The sequence below is a fragment of the Entelurus aequoreus genome, linkage group LG20 (genome assembly GCF_033978785.1).
Source record: "Entelurus aequoreus isolate RoL-2023_Sb linkage group LG20, RoL_Eaeq_v1.1, whole genome shotgun sequence".
Lineage (NCBI taxonomy): Eukaryota > Metazoa > Chordata > Actinopteri > Syngnathiformes > Syngnathidae > Entelurus > Entelurus aequoreus.
Genome location: NC_084750.1, coordinates 42,315,301 through 42,339,641, shown reverse-complemented (window position 1 = coordinate 42,339,641; position 24,341 = coordinate 42,315,301). Strand labels below are relative to the sequence as shown.

Here is a 24,341-nt window from a genome sequence, read left to right as displayed (position 1 = left end):
ATATACAACTTTCAAAGTAATTTTGATAGTAGGCTAATACAGCAAATATAGGCACTTACATCACGTGTTGTCTTCATTATAACACTTATATAATCCTTTTTAAATTCATTTTGATAGTAGGCTAATATAGCTCATATAGACACTTACATAATGTGTTGTCTTCATTATAACACTTATATAAGACTTTTAAAGTCATTTTGATAGTAGGCTAATATAGACACTTACATCATGTGTTGCCTTCATTATAACACTTATATAAGACTTTTAAAGTCATTTTGATAGTAGGCTAATATAGCTAATATAGACACTTACATCATGTGTTGTCTTCATTATAACACTTATATAAGACTTTTAAAGTAATTTTGATAGTAGGCTAATATTGCAGATATAGACACTTACCACACATGTTGTCTTCATTTTAACACTTATATACAACTTTCAAAGTAATTTTGATAGTAGGCTAATACAGCTAATATAGACACTTACATCACATGTTGTCTTCATTATAACACTTATATAATCCTTTTTAAATTCATTTTGATAGTAGGCTAATATAGCTCATATAGACACTTACATAATGTGTTGTCTTCATTATAACACTTATATAAGACTTTTAAAGTCATTTTGATAGTAGGCTAATATAGACACTTACATCATGTGTTGCCTTCATTATAACACTTATATAAGACTTTTAGAGTCATTTTGATAGTAGGCTAATATAGCTAATATAGACACTTACATCATGTGTTGTCTTCATTATAACACTTATATAAGACTTTTAGAGTCATTTTGATAGTAGGCTAATATTGCACATATAGACACTTACATCACATGTTGTCTTCATTTTAACACTTATATACGACTTTCAAAGTAATTTTGATAGTAGGCTAATACAGCAAATATAGACACTTACATCATGTGTTGTCTTTATTATAACATTTATATAATCCTTTTTAAATTCATTTTGATAGTAGGCTAATATAGCTAAAATATAGACACTTACATCATAGGTTGTCTTCATTATAACACCTATATAACACTTTTAAAGTCATTTAGATAGTAGGCTAATGTAGCTAATATAAACATATCATGTGTTGTCTTCATTATTACACTTAGATTTTTAAGGTCATTTTGATAGTAGGCTAATATAGGTACTATAGACACATGTGTTGCCTTCATTATAACATAAGACTTTTAAAGGCATTTTGATAATAGGCTAATATAGCTATTATAAATTTGATATATATTTTATATTATACATTTTTATAGTCTTTGGTATGACTCGGCCGGGGTTTGAACTCACGACCAACCTGATCTCAGGGCGGACACTCCAACCACTAAGCCACCGGACAGGTTCTACATTATCAGCGTGTGTTTGTACGCGAGTATGTTTACATACGCCAGGAATATTATTTATATAGAGCAGAAAAAGGACTGTTTGGAGTACGGAGCCTTGCGGAACTCCTGCGGGGCAATCATGGTGGTGATGATGTCACTTTTCATCTTCACGCCGTCATCGGGGGTGGAGCTGGGCGGTCCGTCCTGTCCTGAGATGGAAGATGCATGGTGGGATGTGTTGATGGAGGGTTGGGGTGATTAAAGAATGCAGGAGAGGATGTGATGGAATGGCTTGGGGGGGTCACCTGCTGAACTCTGGAAGCACCCATTTGATCATCACGTGTGAAGGGCGTGGGTAAAGAGCGAGAAGGTTGGCGTAGAGGAAATGCTCGCCGTTTGGCGGCAGATTGAGTGATCTGTTTCAGTAACTGGTGAGCCAGTGTTGTGTGTGCCATTTGACGGACGGCACGTCGGTGAGTCGCATCGATCCGAGAGCTTTCGCAGGTGGTGTGTTTGGGAGGCGGGGGCGGTATGCCGCTTGCTTGTCACACGTGGAGAGATGGAGGATAGTATCAGGCATGCAATCTCTCTAGTAGAGGGACCCGGCTGTGGAGGGAGCCATCCGTCTCCATGCATTCCTCTCAGCCTGCAGGGACATTAAGCCGGAGGGATAAGTGTCGGGAGCTGCGGCCCGTTATCTCTTAGCAGGAACCACAAGACCGAGGGCAAGCTTTTTCAACCGGCGGCAGATGGACTCTGCCTCTGCTCTGAAGTCTAGTCAGCTGCTCTCAGCTTTTTCCTCTTCTCAACAATTTCTTGTATCTATTTGCACCTCACAGCCTTTTCCCCACTCTGAACTCTTAAGTCTCGGCTTCCTCTTTCAAATCAGCATGGAATTGATAGCAGAACTCAGGTGTCCGTGTCCCCGGTGAGTCTGCGGTCAGTCTGGTGGATAATCCACTTCTGATGAGGCCTTGCACTGCAACAACTGCAATCTGAGTAAGATTAAATATCTCAAATAAGGGTGATTTTTGCTTATATTATTTCATTTTTTGCTATGTTGTGTTTTTTTCAGGCTGGTAAGGTTGAACCACAGCATGTTTTATTATTTTACACACTTAGCATTTAGTAGGCTGTTAGCGTTAGCCAAGCTATCTGCGGGTGAAAAAACATCGTACAGTATTTTGCTTACTTTTAGTAATGGGTAAGCACAACAATGAATGACAGTATTTCCTGGAGAAGTAGCGCAGTGATCAAACTAACCATCTTACACGGCAAAAACTGAAATCAAAGTAAGTAATTAAATATGGTATATATTAGAGATGTCCGATAAATGCTTTAAAATGTAATATCGGAAATTATCGGTATCGTTTTTTTTTATTATCGGTATTGTTTTTTTAAATTTTATTTTTAATTTTTTATTAAATCAACATAAAAAACACAAGATACACTTACAATTAGTGCACCAACCCAAAAAACCTCCCTCCCCCATTCACACTCATTCACACAAAAGGGTTGTTTCTTTGTTATTAATATTCTGGTTCCTACATTATATATCAATATATATCAATACAGTCTGCAAGGGATACAGTCCGTAAGCACACATGATTGTGCGTGCTGCTGCTCCACTAATAGTACTAACCTTTAACAGTTCATTTTGCTCATTTTCATTAATTACTAGTTTCTAGGTAACTGTTTTTATATTGTTTTACTTTATTTTTTAGTCAAGAAAATGCTTTTACTTTATTTATTTTATTTTATGAATTTTAAAAAAAAGGACCTTATCTTCACCATACCTGGTTGTCCAAATTAGGCATAATAATGTGTTAATTCCACGACTGTATATATCGGTATCGGTTGATATTGGTATCGATAATTAAGAGTTGGATAATATCAAAATATAGGATATCAGCAAAAAAGCCATTATCGGACATCCCTAGTATATTTGCTTATTTTCTGTCTGATAAGATCATTCTTCTCACTAAGCAGATTTTATGTTAGTGTTTTACTTGTTTTAAGTGTTTTGGTCCTAAATGATGTCAGTAAGATATTACAGCTTGTTGCTGAGATTTGATGAGCTATATTGAGTAAAACATGCTTGAAACTAGAATATCAACTGTTGCAAAGCTGTGTCATCAACACTCACAAGTATAAAACTACTTTTTTAAAGTAATCATTTCTTATTTCAAGCATGAAATAAAAAATCATGATTTTGACACAATTGTGTCTCATAATTAAAACAAATGACAGTCAAATGGACTTTGCTGTTTTATTTTCAATGAAACAATAGAAAACACGTACTCATATAGTAGTACAGTTGGCACAGTACATCAAACTGACAGTTAATATTTAAACATTTAACATGTGATATTTCTAACTATTTTGAACCGAAATAGTTCATGCACATTCATATAAATCAGTGGTGTCGAAAGTGTGGCCCGGGGGCCATTTGCGGCCCGCAGCTAATGTTTTTCCGGCCCACAGCACATCATTCTAAAAATACTAAAACATGTTTTAAATAAAAGAGCAAATAGGTGAAATGCAATCAGAAAACGTTGCATAATTGAATCTAATAACACTTTTTTTTAAAAATAATTTATCAAAAAATAATAATAAATCAAAATCAATGTTGCTATGAATTATTGACTGATTTAAGGACAAAAAGGACATAAATACAAATAAAAAAACATGAACAATATGAAAATTATTTCAAAAAAATACATACTAATTATATACTAATACTAATTATTATATTGATTGTTATTATGAATATACTAAACGAATGACATTATACTTTATCTGAAGCTGATATAGAGATTTAAGTGTTGATTGTAAAAATTAAAAAAATTAAAAGCAAAAAATAAAAAAAGCATGACCTTTTTGAGTGGAGCACTTTTGGATCCCCAAGAACTTTAGTGGAATTAAAAAATCAATTTTGCTATGAATTATTGACCTATTTAGGGATCCAATTACTTCACATCAAATATCCCACTTTGAAAATATATTTGGGGAAAATATTGTATATTTGTATTTTTGCCCCAACAAATAGGATTTTGACAAAGACCTCATAAAATGTAATATATATATATATATATATATATATATATATATATATATATATATATATATATATATATATATATATATATATATATATATATATATATATATATATATATATATATATATATATATATTTTATTATTTTTTCACCTGAAGTTGAATTAGAGATTCAAGCTTTTAATTAAAAAAAATATATTATATGAATTATTTTTAACCTTTTTTAAGACTGAAACCCTTCTGGGTCCCTAGGACCTAACTTGAGGAAGGCCCAAAGGTTAAATAAAAAAGTGTATATTGTATAGGTTTTGAAAATGAAATTATATCAAAATGCGTGCTTTGATTTTTCAGTGTGCGGCCCTCAGTGGAAACATTTTGGACATCCCTGATATAAATTCTTCAAAATTCCAATAAAAAAAAATTTGGCCGGGGGCCGGGCTGTATATATGCGCACTAATTGACTGATAGAGCACGCACTTGGTGTGATGATATCATGTTATCCATGGAAAAATGCATTTTTAGACAATATGATTTGCCTGAGCGGCTAGTAGACCCCGAGAGTAACAAGCGCTTGCCTTGTTGCCTTTCCATTAAGAACAATAAACTAGTTTTTAGTATAAGTTTGCTGGTTTGAAGAAATGTAATGCCGAGCGCATATCATTATGTCAAGATAATAGCACTAGCATTTACTTCATTTAAGAATATTTTTCAACATATTGAGCAAAAAGGTCTCTTTTTTTTCTACCAAGAAAATTGCACTTGTTATTAGTGAGAATATACTTATTTGAAGGTATTTTTGGGTTCATTGAGGTTAGCTAATTTTACTTGTTTTGGAAAGTCTTGACAAGCCACATTTTCTTGTTCTATTGACAGATAATTTTGCTTAGTTCAAATAAAATACCCCTCATTTTTGTATTTTTTTTCTTGTTTTTGAACACTGACTTTTTGCAGTGTGAGGACTGAAGTGCTGCTCGTCACTCTCTTGGTACCTCCAATCAATACTGCTTATTATTGCTGATTACTGCATGGGTTGTCTGGTGGCCTACTCCGTCCAAATGTGCAAATGACCCACACGGAATGTTTAAGAATGACTTTAAAGTGGAAATCCGCAACAAGTCGAGAACTTACACTATATTGCCAAAAGTATTTGGCCACCTGGCTTGAGTCACATATGAACTTGAAGTGCCATCCCATTCCTAACCCATAGGGGTCAATATGATGTGGGTCCACCTTTTAGACTAGACTTAGACTTAGACTTCCTTTTTATTGTCATTCAAATTTGAACTTTACAGCACAGATAAGAACAAAATTTAGTTGCATTAGCTCATGGTAGTGCAGGATAAAAGAGCAATAAGGTGCAGATATAAATAAATAGATTACTGTACAGATAAATGTATTGCACTTTTTCATATGCATCCACGTTTATGGATGTATGTTATATTGTCTTTATAGTCCAGCCAGTTAATCCATTTTTGGGGGGAGTTGAGGGGATTATTTAATTATGATGCGTTCAAGAGTCTTACGGCCTGAGGGAAGAAGCTGTTACAGAACCTGGAGGTTCTGCTTCGGAGGCTGCGGGACCTCTTTCTAGAGTCCAGCAGTGAAAACAGTCCTTGGAGGACGAGGAGTCCAGATGATCTTTTCTGCCGTCCTCACCACTCTCTGGAGAGACTTCCAGTCTGAGGCATTGCAGGCTCCAGTCCAAACAGAGATGCTGTTGGTCAGCAGGCTCTCTATGGTGCCTCTTTAGAATGGGGGGAGGCAGCTGTGCTCTTTTCATCCCACGCAAAAAGTGCATGCGCTGCTGAGCTCTTTTTACAAGAGCTCCGGTGTGTAGGGACCAGGTCATATTGTCAGTTAGTTTTGCAGCTATTACAGCCTCAACTCTTCTGTGAGGGCTGTCCACAAAGTTGCGGAGTGTGTTTCTAGGAACTTACAACCATTCTTCCAAAAGCGCATTGGTGAGGTCACACACTGATGTTGGTGGAGAAGGTCTGTCTCTCAGTCTCTGTTCTAATTCATCCCAAAGGTATTCTATCGGGTTCAGGTCAGGTCAGGCCAGTCAAGTTCATCCACACCAGACTCTGTCATCCATGTCTTTATGGACCTTGCTTTGTGCACTGGTGCATGGAATTGTCCACAATATTTTGGTATCCTGGAGCATTCAAAGTTCCTTTTACTGGAACTAAGGGGCCAAGCCCAACTCCTGAAAAACAACCCCACACCATAATTCTTCCGCTGGCCCCTCTGTCAGTTTACGTGGCCTACCATTTGGTGGCTGAGTTGCTGTTGTTCCCAAACTCTTCCATTTTCTTATAATAAAGCCGACAGTTGACTGGAATATTTAGGACATTTCAGGACTGGATTTGTTGCACAGGTGGCACCCAATGACAGTTCCACACTGATCTCGTGAGAGCAACAAATGTTAGTAGAAACAGTCTCCATGCCTAAGTGCTTGGTTTTATACATCTGTGGCCGGGCCAATTGATTAGGACACCTGATTCTCATCATTTGGATGGCTGGCCAAATACTTTTGGCAATATATTGTACTTTAAATGAAATCCCTAAAACTGGACAATTGTTCTTTAGTACGCTGGTCTTAGGACTTCTCTCCAGGCCTGTTTGCTTGGCAGAGGCAAGCGTCTGACACACACACATTTTCTCACTCACTCAGCATTTCAATCACACCCTAAACTTCTCCCAAGCGTTTTTTATTTCATATGAAAAATAATAAACAGATGTTGATTCAGTGTTCATTGTTTTAATATAAAAGTTTAAATGCAACAAAGGCGGCAGATGATCCGTTTTATTTTGCCAACAATGGAAGTTTGTCAGGTTGGAATCTGCAGTTTTGAAATGAACAGAATGCTTATTTAAAAAGCCATCTGGTAGCAAATAGGTGCACTTTATACTTCTACGTCTGTCATCTTTACGACCCGACCTCACAAATACATGATTGGATACCAAATGTTGACTGTGGTCTGTCCTACCCTTAAAGGGGTCATTAGGATTCATGATCTAGAACGCTTCCTTGTGATCTACATAACATGTCATGGTGCTCACATTTTTCTGACTATCTCTGGGAAACGAACCATTTTATACATATTTCATTTGATGGCTGGGACTGTTTCCGCCCGGTCAGCCTTGTTGTAGTTTTAGCATTACTCTTCCATACGGGGCTCGAAAGGGAACGTGATTTTGCAATGCATTGTGGGGCCGCGGTAGCCATTTTTGTTGGCCAAAGCGGACTGTGCTGTACCCCGGGGTAATGTGGGAGAGAGCAACAAAATAAAAATAATCAAGGGACCGAACCGAGACAAACTCTACAGTTTTTCAAAGGCTCGCCTACTCGAAAGATGAAGTACAATTGAGTGAATTGATCCGTATGAGCACGTCCAATTGACAAGAGACTTGCGTAAGCTGTCGCCATTGTCCCAGCAAAAGCTCGTCAACAGAGTCAGTTTTTATGCCGGTGAAGAATTTCAGAATGCAAAGTCCGTTAAGGCTCATTGTCCCGCCTTCAAATTGCGCGTAATCCACGGCTTCCATCTCTTATGTGTCCGAGACTGAGTGAGGCTGCCGAGCCTTATTTCATACACTGCAAAAAGTCAGTGTTCAAAAACAAGAAAAAACAAACAAAAATGAGGGGTATTTTACTTGAACTAAGCAAATTTATCTGCCAATAGAACAAGAACATTTGGCTTGTCAAGACTTTCCAAAACAAGTCAAATTAGCTAACCTCAATGAATCCAAAAATACCTTCAAATAAGTATATACTCACTAATAACAAGTGCACTTTTCTTGGTAGAAAAAAAAGAGACCTTTTTTCTCAATATGTTGAAAAATATTCTTAAATGAAGTAAATGCTAGTGCCATTATCTTGACATAATGATATGCGCTCGGCATTACATTTCTTGAAACCAGCAAACTTATACTAAAAACTAATTTATTGTTCTTAATGGAAAGGCAACAAGGCAAGCGCTTGTTACTCTCGGGGTCTCCTAGCCGCTCAGGCAAATCATATTGTCTAAAAATGCATTTTTCCATGGATAACATGACATCATCGCGCCAAGTGCGTGCTCTTTCAGTCAATTAGTGCGCATATATACAGCCCGGCCCCTGGCCAAACATTTTTTGTATTGTAATTTTGAGGAATTTATCTGAATGTGCATGAACTATTTCTGTTCAAAATTGTTTGACATGTCAAATGTTTAAATATTAACTGTCAGTTTACTGTACTGTGCCAACTGTACTACTATATGAGTACCTATGTTCTATTGTTTCATTGAAAATAAAACCGCAAAGTCCATTTGGCTGTCATCTGTTTTAATTATGAGACACAATTGTGTCAAAGTCATGATTTTTTTTATTTCATGTTTGAAATAAGAAATTATTACTTTAAAAAAAGTAGTTTTATACTTGTGAGTGTTGATGACACAGCTTTGCAACACTTGATATTCTAGTTTCAAGCATGTTTTACTCAATATAGCTCATCAAATCTCAGCAACAAGCTGTAACATCATACTGAGATCATTTAGGACCAAAACACTTCAAACAAGTAAAACACTCTAACATAAAATCTGCTTAGTGAGAAGAATTATCTTATCAGACAGAAAATAAGCAAATATACCATATTTAATTACTTACTTAGGTTTCAGTTTTTGCAGTGTAAGATGTTTAGTTTGATCACTGCGCTACTTCTCCAGGAAATACCCTCATTCATTTTTGTGCTTACCCATTACTAAAAGTAAGCAAAATACTGTACAATGTTTTTTCATCCGCACCTAGCTTGGCTAACGCTAACAGCCTACTAAATGCTAAGTGTGTAAAATAATAAAACATGCTGTGGTTCAACCTTGCCAGCCTGAAAATAGCGTAAACACAACATGTTCCGTGTGATGGCGTTAAAAGTGATGTTTGATCGTCTCACAGCTGCTATCTTTATTTACTCACTAACCCGACTTCCTTCGGTTTTGCTTCCACCCCGGAAATGAGAAAAATCTCACCAAATATTTTTGTTCCCCCTAAAGCAGGGGTGTCAAACGTACGGCGAACAGGTTTTATCCGGCCCGCGGGATGAGTTTGCTAAGTATAAAAATGAGCCAAAATGTTGAGTTTGCTAAGTATAAAAATAAGCCAAAATGTTTTAATGTAAGAAACAACTGTTCTAAACGTGCCCACGAGATGTCGCAAAAGCAATTATTTGTATCTTTGTAGATTATGCTAAATATGTAAAAAAAAAATAAACCACACGTTGTTAGTGCACAAGTCGAGGAAAATGATCAAACTACATAAATAACATAATGTAATTTGAATACCTTTATAACTGATAACGGTAGTTCATCCGGCATATGCTCATTTCAAAATTAGATTTACAGCCCCAAAATATTGTTATTGTTTTCATTTCGATGCCCCGCCTTCCATCGTTTGACCAATTAAAAAGTCAGTGGGTGTGTCACATCCAGGTTGACAGTTATGCACCGCCATCCTCGTCTGGCTACTGCCACTGGTAAAGTTACTAAACATGTCAGACCTTAGTCAATCTAAAAGGCCTCGTTACCATTCTCAACTTATTCATGACAAAGCCAGGAACAAAACCAGGATTTGTATCGGGGATGCCTTTGAAAGATGGAGACGATTGAAAGCGGAGAAGATTTTTTCATCTGACGCCAAACTAGATAGCTAAGTAAGGCATTTACGTTTTCTTATTACTTGGAAATGGACATTTGGTATGTAAACTATTTTGTCCAATACAGTCTATGATCTTGTCTAACAAAGCTAGTATGCTCGGTGTGTTGGTGCTTCGCTCCTAGTTTAATGCTCGGTCAATGACACATCCACATACAGGCTAACAGTAGAAATATGTGCCCGTTAGCCTGCATGTCGATGTGTATTCAAACTGACAGGTCAAAACATATTTTGGGCAAATAAAACCTAAGTGGATATGGGTAGTGTCAGTGCCTATTTCCTTCTCAATATGCTGATACGCTGAGGAAATGGGTTCCAACATTAGCACGGCTGTCATCATGGCAATGTGAAACGTACGGAGACAGCCAAATCACATTATGAAATAATTCCTCATTGGTGTTTGCATATTGTGGACTACATGCACCAAGTTATATGGCAATCTGAAACGTTTGAAACAGTAGCATATAGGCATACCTTGGTAAAATGTCTCCTCTTTACTTTTGGGCGTACATTAGGCTGCTAAACATGCTCTATTTATTTTCACCAGTACAACCATTGCTAGCGTTGGTTGTCGTTGGTTTAAGTCTTTGTTTTATGATGGTACTGACAATAACCATATGATTGCCATTTGTTGTGATATTGTACGCAGGCATGACGTACTTCTTCAGGAAAATAGCCTCATTTCTGTGTAAAATGTGTTGGTTAGAGATTTGTTATTGACAAAACGCTTGTCTTTTCAGCTATTATGGTCCCAGTACCTCAACCCCTAGTAAGAGGCAGTGGAAGTTTGAAGTTCCTTGGAGTAGCCCAGTCCATCCAGCTGGATTCGGCTGCGAGTCTGGCAACCTCAGTCAGGGAGAGGGGGGACTACCGAATTTTCATTGAGATTGCAGTCCCATATCTGGCCAGATTTTTACATATGGCTCCTTTAAACATTATTGGATCCGAAACGTGTTTTTAACATAACATTCAATTTTACTGACATAACTAATGTTGGTTTCACCTGATTGAAATGTATGTGAAACACTGTCGGTATAATCATGTCAGTCAGGTATCGCCCCGTAGGGCTTTGCTGTCCGTGGGGGGGGGGGTCATGTCAATTGTAGATTATTAAATGACAAGTATTCCTGGACACGTCATACTCTTGTCACTGATTAGAATATGAAGACAGATTCCCCATTTTAACTTCTGGCGCCTTGAAATTCAAAGCACAATGTCTTGGGTTCAGTTCAGTCCAGTTTCAGTTTATTTGGAACATGCATACGATACAATGTATTAATGTCATGCATCACACAATTCCACTTGTTTCATTAAAGCACGTCCGAAAAGGAGTAGGAAGAAACATAGCTTATTTAATCCTACCCCTCTTCATACCATAGCAATTGTATCCATTTGACTTGTTCTCTGTAACAGAACAGTGAACAAATAAATAATAAATAAATAATATACCACAGTAAGCATGCAAATATTAAATACATAAATAATCTTTGTATCAGTAAAAAAAAAAAATGGGTTCAAGATGTTCATCATAATTCTTGTACTTTGTGAACACTTGTAGTTTGAACAGTCTCTTCAACGGAATCATATTGGTGCTTTTTTGGACTGATTTCCTTAATCCATTCCATCATTTAATTCCACATACTGATATACTAAAGGTTTTAAGTGTTGTACGTGCATACAAATGTTTGAAATTAGATTTTCCTCTAAGGTTATATTTCTGCTCTTTTGTTGAGAAGAATTGTTGTACATTCTTGGCTAGCAGGTTATAGTTTGCTTTGTACATCATTTTAGCTTCTTGCAAATGCACCAAATCGTTGAATTTCGATAATTGTGATTTAATAAATAAAGTGTTTGTATGTTCTCTTTATACAACATTATGTATTATTCTAATTGATCTTTTTTGTAACACAGTTAATGAATGAAGTGTACTTTTGTAGTTGTTTCCCATATTTCTGCACAATAACTCAGATATGTAACACTAGTGAGCAGTAGAATTCTTGGAGTCGGAGATCAAATGTTGTCCATTTGTAAAGATGTTAAAATTGTTTAATACGCTAAACTTCAGCAAAGTAATTTAAAAAGTGGGTTGGTTGTCGGGCTGGGCGATATGGCCTTTTATTAGTATGTGGATATTTTTAGGCCACCATATATATGTGGATATTTTGCCTTAGCCTTGAATGAACACTTGATGCATATAATCACAGCAGTATGATGATTCTATGTGTCTACATTAAAACATTCTTCTTCATACTGCATTAATATATGCTACTTTTAAACTTTCATGCAGAGAGGGAAATCACAACTAAAAGTGTATTTATTAAAGAGTTATTAAGCAGTGGCACAAACATTCATGTCATTTCAAAACAGAAAGTGCAAGATTGTCAGAGACATTTTAAAACAAGCTATTAGTGCACTTTTGTGCATGATGTCACTAAGATGACATATCAAAACAACACTAAATTAAAGTGCACTTTTTGTACAGAACGCCACTACAATAGTTAGAAACAAATAAAGTGCACTTTTGTGCATGATGTCACACAAGATATTTCAATAAGTGTCAAATAAAAATGAGCTGCATAATAGGAAATCAAATAGTGTATGTCCTTCACTATGTGGTAGGTTCCTGCGGACGTTATCTCCTTCTGTTGTTGACTAGTTGTTTCATATGGTGTTGATGTGGAAATGGTTGCTTGGGCATTTTGTTGGTGTGGCACCTAACGGAGATGTTGACATGCGTGTCATGTCTGTGTGATCATGTTTTGTTTTAGTCATGTTTTGTTTTGTTTAGTTATTGGACTCTTTAGTTTCTGTTTACGCTCCATTGTTTTTGTTTCCATGACTACCCATTAGTTTTCACCCGTCCTCATGTCGCGCACCTGTCACTAATCATGTCACTGCTATTTAAGCCTGTCTGTTTCTGTTGATCGTCCTGGTGACATTATCCATACTACCTCTGCTACCCATGAGATTCCTGTTTACTATAGTTCATGCTTCATGCCATGCCACAGTAAGTGTTTTTGTTTCATGTTCATAGTTAATTGCTTTTGGGCTAGTCTTCTGTTTCATTAGTCAAATTTGTTCTCCGCCATTGTGCGTGCCTTTTGTTTGCTTCCGTATTTTGTAGTTAGTGTTCAAATAAAAGATGTCCTTACCCTCACGCCATGTCCGGTCCAAGTTCTCTTGCATCTCGGGAAAACAAACACGCCACAGTCCACGTCCTGACAATGCAGAGTTTCAAGCACTCCTCATTCTCTAACGGGTGACTTTTCAAATGATGCTACAAATTAGCAGTAATGCTACTTTTTCTAGCAACGCTTTTGCCGCATACTTGACATATTACGGTTGTCTGTTCGACATCTTCCCGCTTGAAGCCAAACCACCGCCAGACGATGGACCCCCTGCTGTTTTTCTTGGGAATTAATTGTTCTTCCTTAATTTGTTACCACATTTGCACCTTGTCTCTCTCTTATTACCACTCGCACCACACCGCTAGCATCACAGCTAACGTCACCATGCCGCTACCTCTCTGCTCAGCGAGAGCGTATGACGTTGCACACGCAACAGTATGTGACGTATGTAAGAGTGAGTGAGAAGAGCCTGCAGTGTAATGCCAGCAGCTAAAAGCAACTGCATGAGAACGTATACTGGAATATCACCATATAGTCATTTTCTATATCGCACAGAGACAAACCCGTGATATATCGAGTATATTCCAGGTATCGCCCAGCCCTAGTTGGTTTTTGTGATTTTTTTCCTAGGTAATATCATCCACATGGTGATGGGACAGCCATGATTTCAGCCTTTTTGTCAAATCCTGGTTTTGGCCCCGGTGGTGGTAATAATGTCTGCATGTGTTTCCTGGCTATGAAAGACTAAGCAACATTTGGTAACTTATTAAAAAACAATGATCTCCTTGACCCGCATCAGTCCGGTCTTTTTGATGGTGGTGCCATCTCCCCGGTCCTGCTTCAGCACACGACAGAACCCACAACAGATCTCAACGATCCTTTCCTTGGCCTTCTCTGCCAGGAGATAACAACCCCATAGGAAGACGCTGATCGGAACAAACCTGCACTGAGCGGCGGATGATGACACCCACTCACTCTCACTCTGTGACTCATGAGGTCGTCCTCATATTGTCTTCCAACTCAAACTGCCAGAGAAATAGTAAACAAGCCAATAATGGCCTGCAGGCGATGCATCCGGTTGGTTGAAGTATGAATGTTTTTAGGTGAAGAGCTCGGTCGTGGAACCAAAAGAGCTTGTAAGCTTAGGTACTATTTACTTTTGTCTTTTCCCCCCAGTCGTAAACATATTGCGGCGTACATCTTGTTCCGACTAGAAAAGCAATAGAAAAGAACCGTTTTGATTCGGATCTCCCCCGAAATATAATCAGTTGTTCCTAATCCTATTTCTGACGTTTCCTGCAAGGCTCTTCAAAGTGCGCCCGTAAAAATGTGTGCTACTGTAGGCCTATTGAGTTCTTTGTTGGTGCCGATTGTCTGGGGTTGCAGAGACTGCAGGCAATGTGCAGGTATGAAAACACAGGCAAAAAAAATACAAATTCCGTTTCCATATGAGTTGGGAAATTGTGTTAAATGTAAATATAAACGGAATACAGTGATTTGCAAATCCTTTTCAACCCATATTCAGTTGAATATGCTACAAAGACAACATATTTGATACATTTTTTTTTTTGCAAATAATCATTAACTTTAGAATTTGATGCCAGCAACACGTGACAAAGAAGTTGGGAAAGGTGGCAATAAATACTGATAAAGTTGAGGAATGCTCATCAAACACTTATTTGGAACATCCCACAGGTGAACAGGCTAATTGGGAACAGGTGGGTGCCATGATTGGGTATAAAAGTAGATTCCATGAAATGCTCAGTCATTCACAAACAAGGATGGGGCGAGGGTCACCACTTTGTCAACAAATGCCTGAGCAAATTGTTGAACAGTTTAAGAAAAACCTTTCTCAACCAGCTATTGCAAGGAATTTAGGGATTTCACCATCTACGCTCCGTAATATCATCAAAGGGTTCAGAGAATCTGGAGAAATCACTGCACGTAAGCAGCTAAGCCCGTGACCTTCCATCCTTCAGGCTGTACTGCATCAACAAGCGACATCAGTGTGTAAAGGATATCACCACATGGGCTCAGGAACACTTCAGAAACCCACTGTCGGTAACTACAGTTGGTCGCTACATCTGTAAGTGCAAGTTAAAACTCTCCTATGCAAGGCCAAAACCGTTTATCAACAACACCCAGAAACGCCGTCGGCTTCGCTGGGCCTGAGCTCATCTAAGATGGACTGATACAAAGTGGAAAAGTGTTCTGTGGTCTGACGAGTCCACATTTCAAATTGTTTTTGGAAACTGTGGACGTCGTGTCCTCCGGACCAAAGAGGAAAAGAACCATCCGGATTGTTATAGGTGCAAAGTTGAAAAGCCAGCTTGTGTGATGGTATGGGGGTGTATTAGTGCCCAAGGCATGGGTAACTTACACATCTGTGAAGGCGCCATTAAGGCTGAAAGGTACATACAGGTTTTGGAGCAACATATGTTGCCAGCCAAGCAACGTTATCATGGACGCCCCTGCTTATTTCAGCAAGACAATACCAAGCCATGTGTTACATCAATGTGGCTCTCACCTTCCTCATCCACGAATCTTTCATCCTCGCTCAAATTAATGGGGAAGTCGTCGCTTTCTCGGTCCGAATCGCTCTCGCTGCTGGTGTAAACAATGTGCAGATGTGAGGAGCTCCACAACCTGTGACGTCACGCTACTTCCGGTACAGGCAAGGCTTTTTTATCAGCGACCAAAAGTTGCGAACTTTATCGTCCATGTTCTCTACTAAATCCTTTCAGCAAAAATATGGCAATATCGCGAAATGATCAAGTATGACACATAGAATGGATCTGCTATCCCCGTTTAAATAAGAAAATCGCATTTCAGTAGGCCTCTAATAAAGTTAATTTGACTTTTTTTTTTTGCAGCAAGCAAACCTTGTTTTTGACTTCTGCCCAAATAAAAGACTTGGCCACAATAAATCCATGAAGGACCACGAACACTTGTTTCAGAAACCTTGTGTACTCTGTGTTGCGCACCAAAGCGTTACATTTGTTGCCGCCTCGCTAAATCTATGCAAAAAATCCATCCAAGTATAATTCTGTTGTTATTACGCACCTCCATCAATAAACTCCATCCGAAGAATCAACAGCGATTCAGACCTTCATCTGCAGCGGGGATGAAAGAATCCATATTTCCTTTAATTGTGCAATTTGTCATCTGCAGGTGTGAGACAGGTGATTGGCTGACGTGAGGATCTGGATCTGGGCTCCATGTCTTCCTTCCAGTGAGTATTATTCAATGCACAGATCACCTTGAAGGCCCGGGGCCCCAACATGTCTCAAATGTAGTTTTAGATGGTGGTCTGGATCCAGGTCTGCAGGTTTTCCCTTCCTGGTCCTGAACAAAGTCTAGGTTGCTTTGCAGGTAGATTTAGTGCAGTGCTTGCTAATTATTTCCTCTTACGCCCCCGTCTCCGTTACGACTATACATCATTTGTCGATAAAAATTGTTCTACGTACACCTCTGCATAACATTATAGCCGTATTACCATTAAATATAACAAAATAATTAAAAATATAAAACAACTATTTAGATTTTTTTTTTAATCGTCCCCACATCTGCAACCCCTTCCTAAGGTTTCTTTTTCCCGTTTTGGGCTTTTGGAGTTTTTCCTTGCCTGGATGTGGGTTTCAGATCAGAAGATGTTGATTATGCAGAACCTTTGATGCACTTGAGATTGAGAACTCTATAAATAAACTCTGATTGATTGATTGATTGATTGATCAACTTAAAACAAACAATAACTTAACTGACATTGTTTTTAAAATGCATCAATTTGCCTAAAATTTAAAAAATAAATAAATATCCTTTTTTAAACTATTAGTATTTTTTGACCATTTTGGGACGGCGTGGCACATTTTATTATGCAAAAGCAACTTTTCTTACCTTCTGGCACCTGCTGATCTGTATTTGGGATCTGCATGAATCCTGAAAAATTGCGCGAGTCCGCCTTTGCTTCTTCTTTTTCTCTATCTTCTTGTTATGTGACATTCATCCTCCACTGTTGCCATTTCTAATATAAAGTAGTGTAAAGTTCTTACTTATATCTGTCAGTGAACTCACCATGAAAACACTAAAACATACCGGTGTAGTGAGTTTACATTATTCACCCAAGGAACTTTTGTTATTAGAGAATTTAGAAAATAATAATACAATGTCAATCAATCAACAATCAATCAACAATGTTTACTTATATAGCCCTAAATCACGAGTGTCTCAAAGGGCTGCACAAGCCACAACGACATCCTCGGTTCAGATCCCACATCAGGGCAAGGAAAAACTCAACCCAATGGGACAATGAGAAACCTTGGAGAGGACCGCAGATGTCGCCCCCCAGATGTCGAGTGGATCTAGCATAATATTGTGAGAGTCCAGTCCATAGTGGATATAACATAATAGTGAGAGTCCAGTCCATAGTGGATCTAACATAATAGTGAGAGTCCAGTCCATAGTGGATCTAACATAATAGTGTGAGAGTCCAGTCCATAGTGGATCTAACATAATAGTGTGAGAGTCCAGTCCATAGTGGATCTAACATAATAGTGTGAGAGTCCAGTCCATAGTGGATCTAACATAATAGTGAGAGTCCAGTCCATTGTGGATCTAACATAATAGTGAGAGTCCAGTCCATAGTGGATCTAACATAATAGTGTGAGAGTCCAGTCCATAGTGGATCTAACATAATAGTGAGAGTCCAGTCCATAGTGGATCTAACCTAATAGTGAGAGTCCAGTCCATAGTGGATCTAACATAATAGTGAGAGTCCAGTCCATAGTGGATCTAACCTAATAGTGAGAGTCCAGTCCATAGTGGATCTAGCATAATAGTGAGAGTCCAGTCCATAGTGGATCTAACATAATAGTGAGAGTCCAGTCCATAGTGGATGTAACATAATAGTGTGAGAGTCCAGTCCATAGTGGATCTAACATAATAGTGAGAGTCCAGTCCATCGTGGATCTAACATAATAGTGAGAGTCCAGTCCATAGTGGATATAACATAATAGTGTGAGAGTCCAGTCCATAGTGGATCTAACATAATAGTGAGAGTCCAGTCCATAGTGGATATAACATAATAGTGAGAGTCCAGTCCATAGTGGATCTAACATAATAGTGAGAGTCCAGTCCATAGTGGATCTAACATAATAGTGTGAGAGTCCAGTCCATAGTGGATCTAACATAATAGTGTGAGAGTCCAGTCCATAGTGGATCTAACATAATAGTGTGAGAGTCCAGTCCATAGTGGATCTAACATAATAGTGAGAGTCCAGTCCATTGTGGATCTAACATAATAGTGAGAGTCCAGTCCATAGTGGATCTAACATAATAGTGTGAGAGTCCAGTCCATAGTGGATCTAACATAATAGTGAGAGTCCAGTCCATAGTGGATCTAACCTAATAGTGAGAGTCCAGTCCATAGTGGATCTAACATAATAGTGAGAGTCCAGTCCATAGTGGATCTAACCTAATAGTGAGAGTCCAGTCCATAGTGGATCTAGCATAATAGTGAGAGTCCAGTCCATAGTGGATCTAACATAATAGTGAGAGTCCAGTCCATAGTGGATGTAACATAATAGTGTGAGAGTCCAGTCCATAGTGGATCTAACATAATAGTGAGAGTCCAGTCCATCGTGGATCTAACATAATAGTGAGAGTCCAGTCCATAGTGGATCTAACATAATAGTGTGAGAGTCCAGTCCATAGTGGATCTAACATAATAGTGAGAGTCCAGTCCATAGTGGATCTAACCTAATAGTGAGAGTCCAGTCCATAGTGGATCTAACATAATAGTGAGAGTCCAGTCCATAGTGGATCTAACCTAATAGTGAGAGTCCAGTCCATAGTGGATCTAACATAATAGTGAGAGTCCAGTCCATAGTGGATCTAACATAATAGTGTGAGAGTCCAGTCCATAGTGGATCTAACATAATAGTGTGAGAGTCCAGTCCATAGTGGATCTAACCTAATAGTGAGAGTCCAGTCCATAGTGGATCTAACATAATAGTGAGAGTCCAGTCCATAGTGGATGTAACATAATAGTGTGAGAGTCCAGTCCATAGTGGATCTAACATAATAGTGAGAGTCCAGTCCATAGTGGATCTAACATAATAGTGAGAGTCCAGTCCATATTGGGGCCAGCAGGAGACCATCCCGAGCGGAGACAGGTCAGCAGTGCTAATATGACTCCTTTAATGCATCCTATAATCCGGTGTGCCTAATGTATGAAAAAAGATTTTAATAAATAGAGCATTCATGGGCAGTGTGCCTTATAATCCGCTGCGCCTTATGGCCCAGAAAATACAATAGTCATTTTAAAGGTGGCGTTATAACGTGTCAAAAGTTTGGCCATACCTTGTTGGTGCATGTGGAAGTGGCCCCCGCCCTACTGTCGGAGAAGAGCTGACTCAGCGTTGTCATATTTTAGTACGCTCGCAATATTGTTGTCACCTTGACGGAGGCTCCCTGCAGACGGTCAATGGCGGCCGCTAGAAAACATCACAAGTGTATGTTTGCCTGTAAAGGAAACACTTTGTCTCCCGGGAGCCACAAATGGAGGCCATGATGTCGGCACAGAGACTTCCAGCAACTATCTTGTTCTTCTGCCCACAACTCCTCTTAGGATCTTCTGGTAATAGCAGCATTTTGGGATATTCTCGGCCACACAATTGAGCTTTGAAATTGCGGCAGAATGAGAGACCGCTGTGATGTAGTCAGCAATTTCATCTTCTGGGAGGACGAAAAAAACAAGATGAATGCGAAACATTCGCACAGAAAATGTTAAAGGATATTATTATTAAAGGATATTATTATTAAAGGATATTATTATTAAAGGATATTATTATTAAAGGATATTCTTATTTGCACAAAGAGAGACAGCGGCTTTAGTTTACAGTATGTTTGGTAATATTTTCTACCTCGTCTTGGCAGTTTTTCAGGATACTTTTATATGTAACTATTATAATTCTATCTGGACTAACCTGTATCAGTCCGAGTAAAATCAATCAGTATCCTATTTTGCTTCTTTTCTTGCCCGTGACTTTGATTGATTGATTGAAACTTGTATTAGTAGATTGCACAGTACAGTACATATTCCGTACAATTGACCACTAAATGGTAACACCCCAAGAAGTTTTTCAACTTGTTTAAGTCGGGGTCCACTTTAATCAATTCATGCTAAAAAAAACTCATGTGTATATAGTACACATATTTGTGTGCATTTATATAGTACACATTGAGTACTACATGCCGTATTTTTCGGACTATAAGTTGCAGTTTTTTTTCATAGTTTGGCCGGGCTCCAGTGCGACTTATATATTTTTTTTTCCTTCTTTATTATGCATTTTCGGCAGGTGCGACTTATACTCCGAAAAATACTGTACATGCAGTATAAGTACACATTGAGTCCTACAAACATACGGTATAAGTACACAATGAGTACTACATACATGCAGTATAAGTACACAATGAGTACTACATACATGCAGTATAAGTACACAATGAGTACTACATACATGCAGTATAAGTACACAATGAGTACTACATACATGCAGTATAAGTACACATTGAGTACTACATACATGCAGTATAAGTACACATTGAGTACTACATACATGCAGTATAAGTACACAATGAGTCCTACATACATGCAGTATAAGTACACAATGAGTCCTACATACATGCAGTGTAAGTACACAATGAGTACTGCATACACGCAGTATAAGTACACAATGAGTACTATGTACATGCAGTATAAGTACACAATGAGTCCTACGTACATGCAGTATAAGTACACAATGAGTCCTACAAACATGCAGTGTAAGTACACATTGAGTCCTATGTACATGCAGTATAAGTATACAACGAGTACTACATACATGCAGTATAAGTACACAATGAGTCATACATACATGCAGTATAAGAACACATTGAGTCCTATGTACATGCAGTATAAGTACACAATGAGTACTACATACATGCAGTACAAGTACTACGTACATGCAGTATAAGTACACACTGAGTCTTACGTACATGCAGTATAAGTACACAATGAGTCCTACATACACGCAATATAGGTACACAACGAGTACTACATACATGCAGTATAAGTACACAATGAGTACTACATATATGCAGTATAAGCACACAATGAGTACTACATACATGCAGTATAAGCACACAATGAATACTACATACACGCATTATAAGTACACAATGAGTACTACATACATGCAGTATAAGTACACAATGAGTACTACATACATGCAGTATAAGTACACAATGAGTACTACATACATGCAGTATAAGTACTACATAAATGCAGTATAAGTACACAATGAGTACTACATACACGCAGTATAAGTACACAATGAGTACTACATACATGCAGTATAAGTACACAATGAGTACTACATACATGCAGTATAAGTCCACAATGAGTACTACATACATGCAGTATAAGTACACAATGAGTCCTACATACACGCAGTACAAGTACTACGTACATGCAGTATAAGTCCACAATGAGTACTACATACACGCAGTACAAGTACTACATACATGCAGTACAAGTACACATTGAGTACTACATACACACAGTACAAGTACTACGTACATGCAGAATAAGTACACACTGAGTACTACATACACGTAGTATAAGTACTACGTACATGCAGTACAAGTACACATTGAGTACTACATACACGCAGTACAAGTACTACATACATGCAGTATAAGTCCACAATGAGTACTACATACACGCAGTACAAGTACTACATACATGCAGTACAAGTACACATTGAGTACTACATACACACAGTACAAGTACTACGTACATGCAGAATAAGTACACACTGAGTACTACATACACGCAGTATAAGTACTACGTACATGCAGTACAAGTACACATTGAGTACTACATACATGCAGTACAAGTACTACATACATGCAGTATAAGTCCACAATGAGTACTACATACACGCAGTATAAGTACTACGTACATGCAGTATAAGTACACAATGAGTCCTACATACATGCAGTACAAGTACACAATGAGTACTACAAAGTGTGTTTCCTCCCCGCCAAGCCAGCACATGAGTTATGTCCATGAGAGAGTGTGATGAGGTTATGAGCGAGCCAAGGACGAAGTTATCTCTCCTCTGGCCAACAGAAACACACACACTTTATTAGCCTTCACAGCAGCGCCTCCACACACACACACACACACACACACACACACACACACACACACACACACACACACGCACACACGCACACACACACACACTCTCTCCATACACCGCAGTGAGAGTGGCAGGGAGAGAAAAGGACTACAATCCATTACTTGGACTGTAGTGTATGATCCATCTTAAAGCTTGTTCAACTTAAATAGAAGTATTTACCCACAGACAGCAGGTGTGTAACTTAAATAGAAGTATTTACCCACAGACAGCAGGTGTGTAACTTAAATAGAAGTATTTACCCACAGACAGCAGGTGTGTGTGTGAGGGCCACTCAACATTTCATGGAATGACTGCAGTGACACGGCCTTCTCTCCACTATTATCCCACATAGAAAAGAGTCACAATGGTCTTTAAGAGTCTTGCAGTGGAGCTGCCAGACTGATTGGTAATAATGACATCTGCAAGGCACGGCACGACTCAAACTCAGGCAGATGTTTCTTTGCCCACGACTGCAAACTTGTACCGCATTTTCCGGGCTATAAAGTCACGCCCACTACATTTTACAAGGCAAAAGATGGTTCCGTATATTAGCCGCAGATATATACGTTGTGGAATGAGTTATTTACACAACAACAAATCAATCCATCAAAGTTTACTTATATAGTCCGAAATCACGAGTGTCTCAAAGGGCTGCATAAGCCACAACGACATCATCAAGTGCCTTACATGCCTTAATAGTTTCCAAACGGTGTCTGTAACACGGCAGTAAAACGGCTGCTCTAACAAAACATAAGTCATCGTCATGGACCCACTATGTATGATAAGAAGTAAAAATGTGGCGTTCAAACAGTAAGAAATAAGTTATTTACACAGTAAGATTATGTAAATGTTTATTTACATACCCTAATAGTTTCCAAAAGGTGTCTAATACAGCAGTAAAACGGCTGCTCTAACAAAACATAAGTCATCGTCATGGACCCACTGTGTATGATAAGAAGTAAAAATGTGGCGTTCAAACAGTAAGAAATAAGTTATTTACACAGTAAGATTATGTAAATGTTTCTTTACATACCTTAATAGTTTCCAAACGGTGTCTAATACGGCAGTAAAACGGCTGCTCAAACAAAACAGAAGTCATCGTCATGGACCCACTATGTATGATAAGAAGTAAAAATGTGGCGTTCAAACAGTAAGAAATAAGTTATTTACACAGTAAGATTATGTAAATGTTTATTTACATACCCTAATAGTTTCCAAAAGGTGTCTAATACAACAGTAAAACGGCTGCTCTAACAAAACACAAGTCATCGTCATGGACCCACTATGTATGATAAGAAGTAAAAATGTGGCGTTCAAACAGTAAGAAATAAGTTATTTACACAGTAAGATTATGTAAATGTTTATATACATACCTTAATAGTTTCCAAAAGGTGTCTAATACGGCAGTAAAACGGCTGCTCTAACAAAACATAAGTCATCGTCATGGACCCACTATGTATGATAAGAAGTAAAAATGTGGCGTTCAAACAGTAAGAAATAAGTTATTTACACAGTATGATTATGTAAATGTTTATATACATACCTTAGTAGTTTCCAAAAGGTGTCTAATACGGCAGTAAAACGGCTGCTCTAACAAAACATAAGTCATCGTCATGGACCCACTGTGTATGATAAGAAGTAAAAATGTGGCGTTCAAACAGTAAGAAATAAGTTATTTACACAGTAAAATTATGTAAATGTTTATTTACATACCTTAATAGTTTCCAAACAGTGTCTGTAACACGGCAGTAAAACGGCTGCTTAAACAAAACAGAAGTCATCGTCATGGACCCACTGTGTATGATAAGAAGTAAAAATGTGGCGTTCAAACAGTAACAAATAAGTTATTTACACAGTAAGATTATGTAAATGTTTATTTACATACCTTAATAGTTTCCAAAAG

The 24,341-nt window shown here is 38.1% G+C and overlaps 1 protein-coding gene across 1 annotated transcript in view; it reads right to left on the bottom strand.

Moving 5' to 3' along the window:
- Nucleotides 1-1,413: 1,413 nt before the first annotated feature.
- Nucleotides 1,414-24,341, bottom strand: part of LOC133635736 (neuropilin-1a-like) — a 179,648-nt gene continuing 156,720 nt past the window's right edge. The window contains exons 8-9 of the mRNA XM_062028986.1: nucleotides 1,644-1,653; nucleotides 1,414-1,547 (exon numbers count right to left, since the gene is read on the bottom strand). Of these exons, the coding sequence (XP_061884970.1) occupies nucleotides 1,414-1,547; nucleotides 1,644-1,653 (144 nt within the window). The remainder of the gene's footprint in view (nucleotides 1,548-1,643; nucleotides 1,654-24,341) is intronic.